This window comes from Hibiscus syriacus, unplaced genomic scaffold, assembly GCF_006381635.1.
Source record: "Hibiscus syriacus cultivar Baekdansim isolate YM2019G1 unplaced genomic scaffold, ASM638163v2 tig00111366_pilon, whole genome shotgun sequence".
In the NCBI taxonomy this organism is placed as follows: domain Eukaryota; kingdom Viridiplantae; phylum Streptophyta; class Magnoliopsida; order Malvales; family Malvaceae; genus Hibiscus; species Hibiscus syriacus.
The window spans coordinates 1364108-1380506 of NW_024063071.1; the positions used below are offsets into that span (position 1 = coordinate 1364108).

General features: G+C 33.9%; 3 protein-coding genes across 3 annotated transcripts; 2 read left to right on the plus strand and 1 right to left on the minus strand.

The window, feature by feature from the left end:
* Window positions 1–180: 180 nt before the first annotated feature.
* On the minus strand, window positions 181–1571 carry LOC120159536 (stAR-related lipid transfer protein 5-like). The gene is made up of 5 exons (XM_039170114.1): window positions 1481–1571; window positions 1129–1384; window positions 650–808; window positions 411–560; window positions 181–294 (listed from the first exon to the last, which is right to left on the minus strand). The coding sequence occupies exons 1-5, from the start codon at window positions 1519–1521 to the stop codon at window positions 181–183; spliced, it is 720 nt and encodes a 239-aa protein (XP_039026045.1). The 5' UTR covers window positions 1522–1571.
* A 2364-nt stretch (window positions 1572–3935) lies between these two features.
* On the plus strand, window positions 3936–6489 carry LOC120159422 (ganglioside-induced differentiation-associated protein 2-like). The gene is made up of 3 exons (XM_039170013.1): window positions 3936–4244; window positions 5392–5656; window positions 6019–6489. Exons 1-3 carry the CDS (start codon window positions 4001–4003, stop codon window positions 6251–6253), a joined length of 744 nt encoding a protein of 247 aa, XP_039025944.1. The 5' UTR covers window positions 3936–4000; the 3' UTR covers window positions 6254–6489.
* Window positions 6490–10169: 3680 nt separating this feature from the next.
* On the plus strand, window positions 10170–15743 carry LOC120159419 (calcium-transporting ATPase 9, plasma membrane-type-like). The gene is made up of 13 exons (XM_039170007.1): window positions 10170–10334; window positions 10861–11028; window positions 12086–12145; window positions 12367–12531; window positions 12652–12768; window positions 13502–13600; window positions 13733–13870; window positions 14322–14422; window positions 14573–14618; window positions 14788–14925; window positions 15022–15129; window positions 15229–15320; window positions 15551–15743. The coding sequence occupies exons 1-13, from the start codon at window positions 10185–10187 to the stop codon at window positions 15552–15554; spliced, it is 1386 nt and encodes a 461-aa protein (XP_039025938.1). The 5' UTR covers window positions 10170–10184; the 3' UTR covers window positions 15555–15743.
* Window positions 15744–16399: the final 656 nt, after the last annotated feature.

The window sequence follows — 16399 nt, forward strand, 5'->3', positions numbered from 1 at the left end:
GTTCAAATGAAGCAACAAGTTCAACATACTATATTATAAACAATAATATATTCATAAAAATAATTTTTGTACAATTTTTTTAATTATTTTTCATATCGGTTTTACGGTTCATGTTCGAAATTCGTAGATATTCTTTCCAACATTATTGCCTTCGAGATTCGAACATAAAATACAATAAGACTAATGTGGTGGAGTAGTTTGAACCAGTTTCCTAAGGTTTTCGATGATCATAATTACAAGCTTGGTGTTGAGGCGATTCACGAAGAATTTGGGAAGCCATCCTGCTGGATCCAACTGCATGCACGTAATTACAAACAGAATCATATATCACCGTTATCGAGTGTTCTTTATCTATCCGTTTAACGATTTAAACAAAGATTGATCTCGTGAAATCGTTAATATTAATTTACCTGAACAACGTATGTAACAACACATGAGTTTAAATCTTCAAGCTTCTCCACGACCCATCCTGACTGCACCAGTAATCCTCTTATTGCATTGTTTTGCTTCGGAAGCAATCCGGCTGCTATTTCCTTCGGCAGTGATGCCACTGCTACTACCTGCAACGACGAATTCGATTTTTTTATATATATATTCGAGGAATCGTACCGAATATTTCGAGTAATTTTTTTTGTAGAAATTAGTATACCAAAGTGCCATCCTCCATGGTTTCACGGCGTTCGTAAACTATGAATTCTCTTCTTCTGAAGAAAGGCTTTGAGTTTTGTCCGAACTTAAGACGAATAATGCTCAAGTTATCTTCTACATCTTTTATATATCTGGATTCTACCATGTCAGGGTCCCATTGCTGTCCACAAAACAAATGTTAGTTTTGAAGCAATAGTTCTTATGCTCGAGACACGGACGGTTTTATGTTAGTAGGTAAATTTATAAAAAAATTTAGGAGTGACGAAACTTATAAAATTTTAGGTTGAAATTATCAACAAAAAAAACTTCAAATAAAATATCTTATTAAAAAAATATCACCCCCGCCAACCCCTTGGTTCATCCGCTAAATAATTAACTGAATTTGCACAACCATAGGCCATGTCTGATTAATTACTTCCTTCTTAAATAGATTCAAAACATAAAATGGCCTTGAACTTGACAAGTTTAGTTAAAATTCACCTTGGCGGCATCTATAGCATTGGCAACGGTGATGAATTGCTGTGGCGACACAGATCTGAGCAGCCGGCGACTACGGAAGATATGAAGAGATCCCGACCTTCGTTTCGATATCTCCACGCCGTTGTTACGGCTGAGAATCTTCCATCCGTCACCGCCGCGACTTGAATTCTCGGACGAAGCTGACATTAACAACTCCTGCACACAGCTCTCACTTGCAAATTGAACGTATCTTCTCAGTGAGTCCTCGCTGATGGACCTTTTGGCAATCAAAAACACAAAAATGGTAAAACCACAGTTTCAACAACACTGATATGGATCAGAAAGCCTTATGTGCAGTGGGAATATTTATTACCATGATTGGTTGCAAGCTACAGAACCGGCATCCATTGCCATTGAAAGGTAGCTAACACTAGCTAGGCCTCTTTCACTTGTAAGAACTAAAGTAGGAATATATATATATATATATATATATGTACCAAAAACTGATTACAAGGGTATGGTGAAGAGAGCAAAATAATTAGTGGAAGAGGGGGAGCTGTGATGATTGAGGCACATGCGATGCCAGAAGAAGCTCCATGATTGAAACTGCACATCTCCATCTCTGGATATAGATAAAATATAGATTCTTTACTTGAAAAAAAGGAACAAGAAGCAAGGGTAGGGGAGGTGATGCACATGGATTGTTGGGAGCTTTAGGAAAAACCTACAGAGAATAAAGCCATGGAAGCACTAATTAAATTTTTTTTGGGGGGGGGGGGCGGGGTTAACTTGCCTGGTTATATGGATGACAATGGAGTGTATTTAAAACACATCTCATTGAGTCACGAGGGTCCCCAGTCACATGCAACTGCGACGCCACAAGTTTCAAGCTGGCTTTAGACAAAAACATGTGTAGATGGACTTTTGTCCCCAACTTCAGCTAGCTAGGTCCTTCTAAACTAGGACAGTTTGATGCATGTTACTCTTCTCGACAACTGTTGAGGGAAAAACTATGGTTCTAATGGACGTTAGAAGTTCATATCTTTTTATTTAAATTTTGAGAATTGCAGATGATACTTCTATCTAATCGAAGAATAAGATGATATTGATGCACGATGAAGAAGAGAGTTTAAATCCTTTCGCCAATCATATATGATGATTTATATACTTGTCCTTAATATTGTGTTAGACCTAGAGTCATCGTAATTATTTATAAGTTAGCATGTTAAATAATTATGGTTGTTAAATAGTAGATTTAGCTCCGAAAAATCACATGAGTCAACCAATAATCATGTTGGGAGACTGCAATCGTTCGGAAGATATTAGACTCCAGAGATATCTTGTAATTCGGAAAACCTTAATAAACAGAGGACCAACAATGAAGGCGTGATTCACGAAGAAGGACCGGAGGAGGTAGTGCAACTAGGATGGCAACGGGTCGGATCAAGTTGGATTTTTGGGCTAACCTAACTCGACCCGAAAATAGGAACCCTTCATCCCCACTCTAACCGAACCGGGTTTAGAAGGATCCCATCCGACCCTAAACTCGACCCAAAAATTGAAGTCCTCCACCCGCACTAGACTTGATTCAAGTCCTATCTGACCCAAAACTCATCCTTGATTTTTTAGACCAACACCCCACCCAATCTACTTTGATTCAACTTAAATGTATTTATATAGGGTAGTTCTACTATACAACAACTTAATATACGGCTAAAGAAATACGCTACCGAAAATGTTAATATTTTTTTAATATTTCGAGTAAAGCGCTACATAAAAAATTACTGTTTCTACCGGAAATATTAATTTCGCTACCTAATTTTCGGTAGAAAAACCGATAGAAAAAATAACATTTTAGGTAGCGTCTAATATTAACATTTTCGATAGAAAAAAATAATGTTTTAGGTAACACTTTACCAGAAATATTAAAAAAATATTAACATTTCCGATAGTGCATTTTCTTAGTCGTATATTAGTTCTATGGTACCTTAGACATCCCCATTTATATATAAAATTTCATTTTTATTAAATAATGTAGGAATAAGTATTATTATAATTGTTGCACAATTTTATAACTCAACTAAATAAAATGAAAGTTTGAATTCATCTGAATCGGTTTATTTATTATAAAAAACCAGCTCTGACAAGCACGACAAAAGAAACTTGTATAATATTCAAATTAATTTGGCGATAAAACTTGAAGAGTAAACTTATCTTCACCACTTTCATAAATCATTGGAGTATCAAACACTTCTCCTTCGTCGCCGATTGTTCCTTATGACTGTTGACAGTTGTTTTTGCGATAACACATGACTCATGTGACAAAATAGTATCAAGCATACTAGTTTAACATGTTACATCAATTTTATATTATAGGGATAAAAATAATTAACAATTGAGCGATTGATTTATTATAAAATTAATTGATCCTATTCTCATATGTAATGGGGTGAGGGAGAGGCAAGATAGTAGGCTGCCACAACGTCAAGGTTGAGAGCATCTTCCGTTGAAGACTTCCGACAGTCAGAATTATAAATTGTCCACCGTGAGACTCGATCCCACGACCACAAAGTTAAGAGTCTTGCGCTCTTCTAACTGAACTAAAATAATTGACAAAACGATATCAAATAATTTAATTTAATATGTCATATTAATCTCATGTTATTGAGATAAAATCAATTAACGGTTAAATGATTGATTTATTATAAAATGATAATATTAGTCACCGTTTTATTGTTTTTTTAAAACTTTAATGCTAAAACAATAATTTTTCTCTTTTTTTTTTGTACTTTATCCTTTCATTTATTACTCTTATCTTTCTTCTCTTTTCTTTTTTTTTGGTGATTAAGCGATCGAAATTGCTTATGAGAAGTAGACTGGAGATTAAGAAGAAATGGGGAGTTCGTCAAATGATGATTTCTCGGTGGTGGTGCTTGCTTCCGATTTGGGTATAGACGCCCGTCCTTTCTTATCCAACCACGATACTGAAATCGAAGAGCAAGACCACTGGCATGACTGTTCCCAGGATTTCTCCAACGAAGAATTCTCCGACCTTGATTTCCTCCAGTTCTTCCGCCTTCAGGGCTCCGATAAATCAAGTAACCGCATTATACGCATCGTCGGAAAGTACTTTCCCGGTAATTTCATCTAACCCATTTTAATATATAATGTTTTTCTTCTTTAATTTTAATTAGGTTTGAACTTGCTTAAATGAATTAGGTTAATGCATTAGATTCTTGTAACTGACAAGTGCAACTCACCCTCTTAGAAGATAGCTACTTAATCTTATCAAAAGTGAGATGCTTATTGAATCCTACTTAGAACCATCTTGTTTGTAATTTGTAAATCAATTGAACTCTCATATGGGATGAAATTTCATATTTCTTATTATTTGGGATTCTTATAATCCACACGGACATATTAAATTCTTCCACTTGGTTCATGTACGCAAAGGTTTGATTACTGCTAACCAAAACCGCCCAATCATCCAACTCACTCTGTTGGTCAACATAGATGATAAAAAAAACCTTTTCAAGGAAGAAATAGGGTGAAGGGCGATTCTTGTTTAGTGTTCTATCACCTAATTAATCTAACAATTAAATCCTTGTTAATAAACATTGTATTTATATAAGTAGGTACGTTCCAATTAAATTCCTTCTTCAATTTATTTGATGTGACCCATTAGGTTCTTAAGAAGTTAGTAATGAACATATAAATTATATCTAATTCATATTTAAAGATCAAGAGAGACATCTAAGAATTATTCATGGTCATTCAGTTGTTAAAATAAGATAACATGGTTTTGACTAATCATTAAATGTATAGCATGTCAATGTAGTTAAACCCTTTACCAGATATCTGGATTCTGGAGGAGAAAAAAATGTCTTAATGTCTACTTTCTAACTCCTATATTAATCTGGTATCTTATTCGGTAATCTAATGATCACCTTGGTTAAGGACTTACATGAGTTAATCATATTCTAGGAATGAGCTAGAGATAAGTGTTCAAATCACTAAAGTTGATGAATCGTTTTGGATCACTCATATAGCTTTATATGCTTCAGTTCATACGCAAAATCCCCTTGCCGTAAGTATCCTTTTTTTGGAAGCTATTCATATGAAATCAATGCATGACGGTTTTAAATTTTTAATACATGATGATGACTTATTGTCATAAGTCAAATTATTTGAGTTGAACAAATTTTATAGGGTTTCATCAGGTTTAAGTTTTTCTCTAGTAAACTCCGATTAGGTTTTCACAAAGTACTTTCTTAAAGTATGCAGCTCCAGTTGTTAGTGGGGAGCGATTGAAGAGATATATATACCACAAGATATGCAGCGAATTGCCTGAAGGCCCATTCTGCATAGTTTATATGCACAGCACGGTGCAGAAGGAGGATAACTCCCCTGGTGCTGCTATCTTGAGGTGGATTTATGAAGAACTTCCCTCCGAGATCAAGGATAGGCTGCAAGTCATCTACTTTATACACCCTGGGCTTCGTTCAAGGCTTGTCTTTGCCACTTTGGGCCGATTTCTTTTAAGTGGGGGGTAAGTTACCATAATTCAGATTACCAGTGTAGCTATTTAATAAGTTACCTTTAATCAGATGAATATTCTTTTAACTGTTTCTTGAACTTGATAGCAAAGCTTCTTCAACGCATTTTCTTTCTATCAGTTGGACTAGTTGCTAAGCAAACTAGTCATACTGTATAAAATATTTCTTTTCACATTCTTAAAAGTGTCAAACACATTAGATGCAAATCCTTTCTTATTTGATCCTAAAACGTAATAATAGCATGCTCTTAAATAACAGTTGATAGATTAAGCAGCCTTATTGGTCATTCTAGGGGTCATTGTAGATTTGCAACTATTCTGGCCATATTTTTAGTTAATTCCTTCTTTTTCCCCTGTTTATACTGGAAGATCAAGTACATTAGCCGTCTGCAATACCTATGGGATGACATAAAGAAGGGAGAGGTTGAGATCCCTGAATTTGTGCAAAACCATGACAATGTTCTTGAGCACCGGCCGCTAACAGATTATGGCATTGAACCGGATCCTCTCCACTTAACAGAGGTACCAACCACTGCCTACTCATTGGGGAGGTATGAAGAGAGATTAACCTCAAGGGAATTCATGCTATAGTATCGAATTAGACGCAGCTAAAACCACTGAAAGGGTTTTCAGCCTCTAGCCGGTACGAATTATCAGGTAAAACTTAAGAACTGTCTATGTCTTTATATTGCGTTCCTTGCTGTCTTAGAAACCGATACGTTGTACCTGTAATTACTTAAATTCGGCACGTTACGGCTGACACTGATGCATGCATGTATTATATTGCAGCTCTAAAATATCATGGATTGTTTGCACCCTTTATTTTAGCCGGTTTGTTAGTATTTTTGGTTAAACTTATATTGTTGAATTATTGGATTTAACCGACTTGTTCGATTTGTTTTTTTTAATCAGTATTCATCGGCACGTCTAATGCAAATCAAAACTTGATGGTAGAAATATTGTACAGGTCCTCGTATTAGTGCAAATAAGAATTTGATGATAAATGTATAACAACTAAGAATGATTGTTAATTTTATGATGTGGACTAAATTAAATGATGTGGTAAATCAAATTACGACATATTTATCCGATCCAACTTAAAAAATTTGAACTACATTCAAGGGATGAATAGGATATTAAATCGATCAGTTGAAAATTAAAGTTATAATATTTTATAGTGTTCGATATTAAGTTTTTTTAATAGTAAGGTGATTATAAGGTTGTATTTGTTCATATTTTTTTAACCTATGTATAACATGCGCATAGTTTACCGATATAGTTGTCCAAATTCAAGACATTTGGGGAGATAAATATTTTCTTTTACAACTAAAGTTACTTGATGAATTCAAAACACACCCATAACAAAATTTCTACAAATATCAAGAATTCAATATACATTCAAGTAGATAAAAGAGACAATAACTGAGTTAAACCTAATATCAAATTATTATTTTAGCTCATATTATTTTTGGAATATTTTATTTCCATCGTTTCAATTTTTGATTAAAATAATCTCTGTTATTAAAATAATTAATTGATTAACTATTAACACGTATTACTAATCTGATATTTTATATATTTTTAATTATAAATATGTTATTAAAGTGGTGACGTGATATGTGTTATGTCACTTAAAATAACAGTGTGTCATATCATTTAAAATAATGATAAAACATATTACGTCACTCCAAGTGATGATGTGATATATAATATGATATTTAAAATAATGATATAATATATTTTACATCATTAATTAAACATATATAAAAATATTACATCAAGTATTTATATCAATAATTAATCACTTAATAATTTTTATTCAATAATGATAAATTTAAATTTAAATGAAAATATTAAAATTAAAACGAATATTTGTGCTGGAGTTTATTTTATCATTATGCGGATAAAAATCCATGCATCACCCTCGATAGACTGGTGTCTTGTATAGATGTGACTTGTCGGTCCCTTCGTCGGTTACTAGATTCAAGGCTGACTTTTTTCTCTCGTCTTTTTCGTTTCTCTGCTTGAATTTTTCCCTAACCAATCCGTGGTTTTCAATGGCTGGCTTATTTACTTAGTCTTTGAGGCCCATTCCGTTAGTCTTTCATTGAGCTTGTTATTGTCTTTGGAGATTTGCTGGTGACCCATTACTCTTTTTTGTCGAATGAGAGAAATCTTCTCCGATGGAGTTTTCTTTTTGTCATTTTTCCTGCATGTTTCGACTGACGGATGCTTCTGTTATTTCTCTTTTTGTTGTTCAAAATTTATGTTATTCTTGTGTTTTGTAGGATTTCTCGATTGGTTCTTAATCCATTTTCTGTTGTTTAATTTTTTCTCTAAATTATGTTAATTATTTACCTTGTATTAAGGTCGTTGAAGATTTTACAAAAATAAATCCATCAATTATATTTAAGGGCTGAACTTTTCTAAATCTTTCATTTAGGTCCCCAACATTTGAAACTTGCAATACAGTCTCCAAACATTTAGTCCGTTTGCAATACAGTTCCTCAACATTTAGTCCGTTTACAATATGACCACCGACGTAACCGGCCGTTTGACGCCGTTACACTGTCGTTAGTAATATGGTCACTGAACTTTTCAGGCGCTTGCATTTAGGTCCCCCAACTTTTAAAACTTGCAACATAGTCCTTAATTTCATTCTAAACCCCAAATTCATTTTCGATCTCGAATTTCTTTTTTTGCTCATCTCTTCTCATTTCCAACGTAACTTTTCAATCGGGGGTGCATGAGAAATTCTAATCTAACTTTGAATTATGTGGAAGTTTTGGCTTGAATAAGGGTCCATTGAGAGAATACCCGACAAGGGACTATCTAAACCATCAACGATTCAAGTTGTAATGTTAGATACATGTCATCTCAGGTGAAGCATAGATGTTTGATGAAATGCTTGTGAGAAAAAACGGGGTTAGAAATGCATAGTTGACAAATACTACTAAGATGAACTAAGTATCATTGTTGAAAGTCACCAACAAAGCTGGAATTATTTTGTATAAATGACATATAATAATTTCTTCGTTTAATCCTTGTGGTTAAACATTTTCCAACAGATGATCAAATATAATGAAATCCCAAACAGCGCATTCAACTCTCAGTCTCTTTTGCAACTCGAAAGACATCATTACAGGGTCAAGTAGCTGCTCCAAATATACTACCATGTCATAATGTCTTTAGAGTTGCATGCATGCAGAATTGTCTTCTAAAGCTATAATTCAACACAATTCAACTGTAAATTTTTTAAAAACATGTAAAAAAAAACCAATTCGTTCACGATATATCAGTCTTATAATCAACATGAACTTATTAAAAAGAATACGAGCTCACGGGACGCTGAAAACCGCAAGTCGGATCAATACAATTCCTAGTAAATTAGTACCAACAGTCTCTCGAATTGAGCCTAGCGATTTTACTATGTCTATACTCACAACCAATTCCTTAATTTAAAGAAAAACCAAACAAGAATATAAAAAAAAAAAAAATTAGCCTAGGACCCTATTTGACTTCTATTATGATGGACTGAATATCTTTCATAAGGAGTACTAAAAGTTTTGATTAAAAAGAAAGAAAATTAGATAGTTTTGGTTCAAAACTAACACTGAATATCTAGATCATTGACATGCAGTTCCATAAACATAAAAATTTCAATAAAAAACACACAATGCGAGTTGAAAATGAGAAAATGCGAAAGAGGAAAAGCTTACTCCTGGATAGCCCAAAAGAGAAAATAAATATCTTCTTGTAAGTGAGTGGAGAGGCTAAGAAATAAACGCAATCGGTGTTGCGTTCCAGCAATTCTTCCTCCATTTTTTATTTGTAAATAAAAAGCTGAAAGACAGAGCACTGCTTGGGTTTACAATTTTATATGGCAGAAAATTGAAGAACAAAAACCAAACGAGAGTGCATGTGAGCGAAAGAGACTGAGAGGTGAATGCGCTGTTTGGGATTTCATTATATTTGATCATCTGTTGGAAAATCTTTAACCACAAGGATTAAACGAAGAAATTATTATATGCTATTTATACAAAATAATTCTAGCTTGTGCAAGGGCAGCATAGATAAAGAACTCTTATGAGAGAAAGAGAAGAGAGGAGAGTGAAAGGGGCAGCATAGATAAAGAACTCTTATGAGGGGATACTAATTTGGTATCCCCATGCCGCATTGTTCTGGGCAGAGCTAAATTAGTTGGCCCCTGCTGTGCCAAAGGATGCAAGAGCCTGATCTTGGTCCACTTGGATGTGGGAATGTAGGGATAAAGAAGGAAAAAAATATAGAAAGAAGGTTTATGGGGTTTTGAGCTTTCAGTAGGAAGAAAATGTGGTTTTGTGCTTGGGTTTTTTCACTTTATCAAATCTTTTTAGTTGATAGAATTATAGCTGAAGTGCTCATGTTCAAATGCTTTTCAGTAGAACTTTGCTTAGGTGATGCAGAACATTTATTAAAAAAATACAGCCTTTTTGCCTAATGTTTTTAACTGGAAGTACTGTTGATATTAATAATTTAGACAATGTCCTTTAATATATCTTTTCCTGTTTTCTTATGGCAGTCTGATGCTGAAGTTCATATACATTGGAAGGGAGCAGCTGAGATAGTTTTGGCTGCATGTTCTGGATATCTTGATTCAAATGGTTGCCTGCAATCCATTAATGAAGACAAGGTTAGTGACTATGTGTATTTATACACACAATAACAGGCATGCACTACTGGAAGGTCTTCTGGGTAAAATATTAAGGGAATTTCCTTCTCATTTGAGCCGCATAATTAGCTTTAGCTTTCAAGTCCTTTTAGTTTTACCATTTGTAAGTTGACTCAGCGCTTTAGTAATAAGTATCTGATTTTATGCAGACTGATCATTGATTTAGGGAAACCATGTGAACACCTATGTTTTAACTTAATGGTTGTTCATTAGAAACTAGACCTCTTGTTTAATACATTAGGAAAGAAAAGGTTGTTTCTTACCAGAAATAAATTGCTCACTTTATATCAAGTCTACAACTTAGTATTGCATGATTGAAAAATGGACTTCATTGCCCTTTAAACTATATTCATCATTGTTTTATATATAATTATACTGGTTTGGGTATTTGCATACAACAATTTTTAAGGTTGTTTCTGATTCCTAAATCCTAGTATGATTTGATCGGTAGACGCTTCAACTTTTATGTTTAACTACCTTTCTGCAGAAATTTTTTGAGGCTGCTATTGACGAAATGGCTGCAAGTAGCCTGCGCTGCGTTGCCCTTGCATACAGATTGTGTGAACAGGAAAAAGTTCCTAGTGATGAAGAAAGCTGTAGTGATTGGGTCTTACCTGAAGATAATCTTGTTTTGCTTGCTATTGTTGGTATAAAGGTAAACATTTTTAGCACGAGTTTCCCACTTTTACCTAATGGTATTTCCACATTAATGGTTGTTAGTCTATTAATAGCTTGACTATCTTTTTTAGCTTTGACTTTATGTTTGATGCTATTGAATTTATGCAAAGATGTCTGACTGATAATGTGAAGCTTTGCTTCTGAATGGAAGATGCTTCTCCGTCCCAAATTAAGTGCAAAATATTTCACTAAACAAAGTGTTACATGCATGCACATTCAAGCAAGTAGATCTGTCATTGGAAAAAAAAATTCATTGAAGTTTACCTTGGTAGATTAATTCTACCACAAATAGGAAAATTTGGCAATGGTCTACTATTTAACCTATATACCATGACATTTCTCCTTCCACCACAATCCCTCTATTCATAACACTATAGTGTCATTCTTTTTGTGCATGTTGGAACTTAGGAGTGCCATTAATGATCATCTTATCATGTGTACTTTGTGTCTTACAATGATTTCATTTTTTATCTTCTAATTATTAATTATGTTCTTGTCACAATGCTAGTAGTAGTACACTAAAAAAGTTATTGTTCCAACTTTTGTCGTTATAAATAACTTACTGACTCACAATGGTCTAACGTTGATATGAAAGAAAGCTTACATCCCCTTTCATATAGGTCCTCCAGTTTGATGAGAAATATGCCAAAATATAAATGGAGGGATGTCTGCTATTAGGTTATAATCATATATTAAGAAAGGTGGATTTTCTTGTACATATTAAAAGAATGCTTTTTATACAGGTGAACTATGCTCTTCCTTTTACTTATAATTACTAGTGTGGATACATTGTTCAAATTTGATGTTTTTTTTGTTGCCAAAATTCTAGTGTTCATATTTCTCCGTAGACAAAGACAGTTTGGAGTTGTTTCCTTGGTTTTTATGTTCCATTGAGCAAAAGTGGTCTTTGGGGGAGTTTCCATTTTGTTCAATTATTTGAATTAATCATGAATATTCCTGTTTTATCTTGAGCTAGATTTCTGTGCAATGTGCAACTGCTACCTCTATTAGCTAATATAGTTTCTCACCTGCAGGATCCTTGTCGCCCAGGTGTTAAAGATGCTGTGAAAATATGTATGGATGCTGGTGTTAAGGTAATTTTGATGGTTTCATAAGATTTGCTTTAGAAGCTTTTATACCCTTTGTGCGTAAATGCTACTTTTACAGAGTTCATATTGAATGGTCAAGTTTTCCTTTATTTTCAAAGGTTTTTAATTACTATGATTTAGAGCTAATACTTTTAATTTTTTATGAATGATAATGCTTTATGAAAACTACACACTTATATATATGACCTAAAAATTTTAATCTTTAGGTACGCATGGTCACTGGAGACAATATCCAAACGGCAAAAGCAATTGCTTTGGAGTGCGGGATTCTTAGTTCTGCAAAAGATGTTACTGAGCCTACCATCATCGAAGGAAGGGTGTTCAGAGCCTTACCTGAAAAGGAAAGAGAACAAAAGGCCAAGAAAATAACGGTATCTATTGATTACATTACTTGATTATATTGCCTTTGGATCCTGATATTATTCTCAAGCGTCCAAACATATTTTGTTGTTTCAAGAATGAAAGAGTAGTTAATGGGGAGTTTTATGCAGGTAATGGGGAGATCTTCTCCAAATGACAAGCTTTTGCTTGTTGAGGCCTTGCGTAAGGGAGGGGATGTTGTAGCTGTGACTGGAGATGGTACCAATGATGCTCCTGCGCTTCATGAGGTTTGTTTTTGTGGTTAATTTCATTAGATTCATTTATTTTTCTTGTGATGATAATGCTTTACGATGCATATTATATGCGGTAAACATTGGCTTAAGAGTGTTTGATAAACCATTGAAAGTTAAGATTTTGAATGGTTTTATTTTTTCTATTGTGTTCGATAATTTTTGTATGAACTACTTGATGGAAGATTCTCAAACAATAAGTGCTGAACTGATTAGTAGCTTTTGCTAGCACATTAAGTAAATTTAAGGAGTTTTTTAATACAATAATGTTATATTCTTTCCTTTTTAACTTATATAAATTGAAAATAATTATAAACCATATTTCTAATTCATAAAAGATAAAAAAAAATCTAATAAACGTGTAATTTTCAATAGCATACCAAATACCTTTAGGACACAAATTCATTACCTAATTTGTCATCATTGAATTTGTTCAGTTATCAACAGTATCTTGGTATCTATGTGTATGCTTAATATACTTGCATATACACTATGGTTTTCATTACAAACTTTCTAATGTAAAAACTGTGATTGCCAGTGAGTCACGGAATTGAAATTGTGAGATTGCCATGTGAACTATGATAGACAATTTACCTTCCGTTCAGGCAGCTTTATTCTGAAATCTGATAAATCCCACCCTCTGCCTCTTGTACTGATTGACTACATGTGTTCCATATCTTAATTTTCTAATCTCCCCAGTTTTTGCATTTTTACTTTTTCTGTATTTTAGGCGGATATAGGTCTGTCTATGGGCATTCAAGGGACAGAAGTTGCAAAAGAAAGTTCAGATATCATTATATTGGACGATTATTTTTCTTCAGTTGTGAAGGTTAGCATGCTTGTTTCATTCTTTCACATGGATATTATTGTTTCCATTTTTACAATATCTACTGCTGCTGAATTTGAGGGAAGGCTCATATCAAATTTCCAACATTGTAGCTCAGCTTTGTATCCCATGTAGGTTGTTCGCTGGGGTCGTTCTGTGTATGCCAATATTCAGAAGTTCATACAATTCCAGCTTACTGTGAATGTTGCAGCTCTTGTGATCAATGTCGTGGCAGCAATATCTTCCGGTGATGTTCCTTTAAATTCAGTACAGGTACTGCTCTTTCTCTACTCCTAATTTAATTTGACTATGGTAAAAAAAAGTTTACCTTAATAAGTGCACTCTAATTTTCTTAAAAGAGAAACAAATAATAAATTGTTGAAATTCCCGAAATTACATGACTTGTTACCTTAGAAATTTGGTTTTCTGGTTTAACTGTTTGAAGGAGTGTTGAAAGTTATGCTATTCATGGTAGGACCACAGTATCATCATAGAGGGTATGAATAATCTATGGATTTCATTTGTTATGTGCCCATAGATGGGTTGGTTCTGTAGTTAACCGGAATCTGGTATGTCTCAGTAGTTGTTATGGGACTGGGTATTCTGTTTAGTCAGTGTTGTTAAAATGGGGATAAGTTATTCAGTGGTCAAACTAAGGAGCTGTGTACATTGAAACATCCCTTTATGGTGACAAAAAAATTTAATGAGAGTTCTTTTGCTACAGTTACTATGGGTTAACCTGATCATGGATACTCTTGGAGCACTTGCATTGGCCACTGAACCTCCAACAGACAACCTTATGCATAGGTCACCGGTTGGCCGAAGGTTTGAATCCTTTTCTCATGTGAAAATTTTGTGTACTTTGAATCATAGCACTCTAGTTCTGTGTATTGGTTTTTAGAAATGGCTGAATGTACCTTATGTAATTGATATTTAATTGATTTGTCAAATTGATCTAAATGTTTTTTTTTCCAGAGAACCTCTAATTACAAACATCATGTGGAGGAACTTACTAATACAGGTACCTGTTTTCTTGGGTCCTTGCCATATGATTTTCACCTGTTGACATTTTACTTGTCTTGGCTTGTGTTTTGCAATTTTATTTGACTGAGAATTGTTAACCCAGACCAAAGTCTGGGAATATAGCACCATGGTTCTACGTCTTGTAATGTTTTCGCATTTCATTTCAGGCTTTATATCAAGTTACTGTCCTCCTTGTGCTCAACTTCTGGGGCTTGACCGTTCTTGGTTTGGAGGATGACTGTGACAGGGAACATGCTTATAAAGTGAAGAATTCTTTGATATTCAATGCGTTTGTCATGTGTCAAGTAAGTGCCTGGTGACAAGTTGAGATTCTGGGGTCTATTTTATATTTTTTTAACAATTGGCATAAAGCTGAAGCTTGGTAATTGTTCAAATCACAGATATTCAACGAGTTTAATGCTAGAAAGCCTGAAGAAATCAATTGCTTCAAAGGAGTGACTAAAAACCACCTATTTATGGGAATAATCGGATTTACTCTCACACTTCAGGTGAGCTAATCTTACCCTTTTTCACTTTCTTCAGGGTCTTGTTCTGCTTTCTTTGTGGTCGTCATTTTTACTTGGTCTACTTATAGTACTATTTCGTAGATAATCATCATCGAGTTCCTTGGAAAATTTACCTCAACGGTGAGACTCGATTGGCAGCCGTGGCTTGTATCCGTTGGCATTGGCATTATCAGGTAGGGTCTCTCGCTCTCATTGCGTTTAGCCTCCAAATACCTTCATAGTTTTTGTTGGTATTACTATTTACTTGTAATGCTAGTTGGTGTAGTCAAACACAAAGAGCAGGTAGTAGTTAACTGCCAAGCCTTAAAAACAGTTCGATACGAACTTATCGGCCAAAAGAGAACAAATCATATAATTATATATATATTTATAACCTTCATCGACTGCTATTATCCTTTTGAAGCTGACCTCTTGCAATTGTGGGGAAGCTGATTCCAGTTCCCAAGACTCTGGTTTCGACATTCTTCGTAAAGCCATTTCGACAATGCAGAAGGCCGAGGGATGCATGAACATGGTATCTGTTGTTCCTTGCAATCTAAGAAACTGCTAAACCTTGTATATATAAAGGATAGTGAAAGAGCAGGGCAGTTGCTTACATCCATTTTTTCCTCTAAAAGGCAACTATGATGCTTTGCCTGTGTTGATATTTAAGGCGGCTGATTCTAAAACATAATTCATGTATTTTATTACTACAAGGCTTCCATGTTACATCAATCAAAATGAGTTCAACGAGTTTGGTTTCTTTTATATTAAAAAGTAAATAAGAATGATTCGAGTTTAAGCTATTTGATTATATGTGAAATTATTCGATAACCGAACCATAATTAATTATTTTTATAAACAAAAAATATAATTGTTAAAAGTTTTATAAATTCTCTCTAAAAGGTTGTATAAAATAAGGATAATTGATTATATTTATTATCATTTTTTTAAAGGTAAACAATTTTATTAATATAAAAGATTATTAAAATATTTTACAAATTGATTTAATTTTCCGCCGAGAATCGATTTTGAGAAGGGGTTTTTTTTTATTAACTGATATCATTTTTTTAATTTGTTTATTTATATAATTCATTATTTTAACCCTTAGAAAACTCTTTATCAATTCAATCTAACTCTTCAACCAGTCTAGCTCCATTGCCTTCCTGCCATAACAAAAACGCATATGCATTCCACCAACATTAAGTTGAGTTGATCTAGTGGGATGAGCATTAAATTTCTTAAGCAAAGTTAAGATTCGAATTCTGACGTT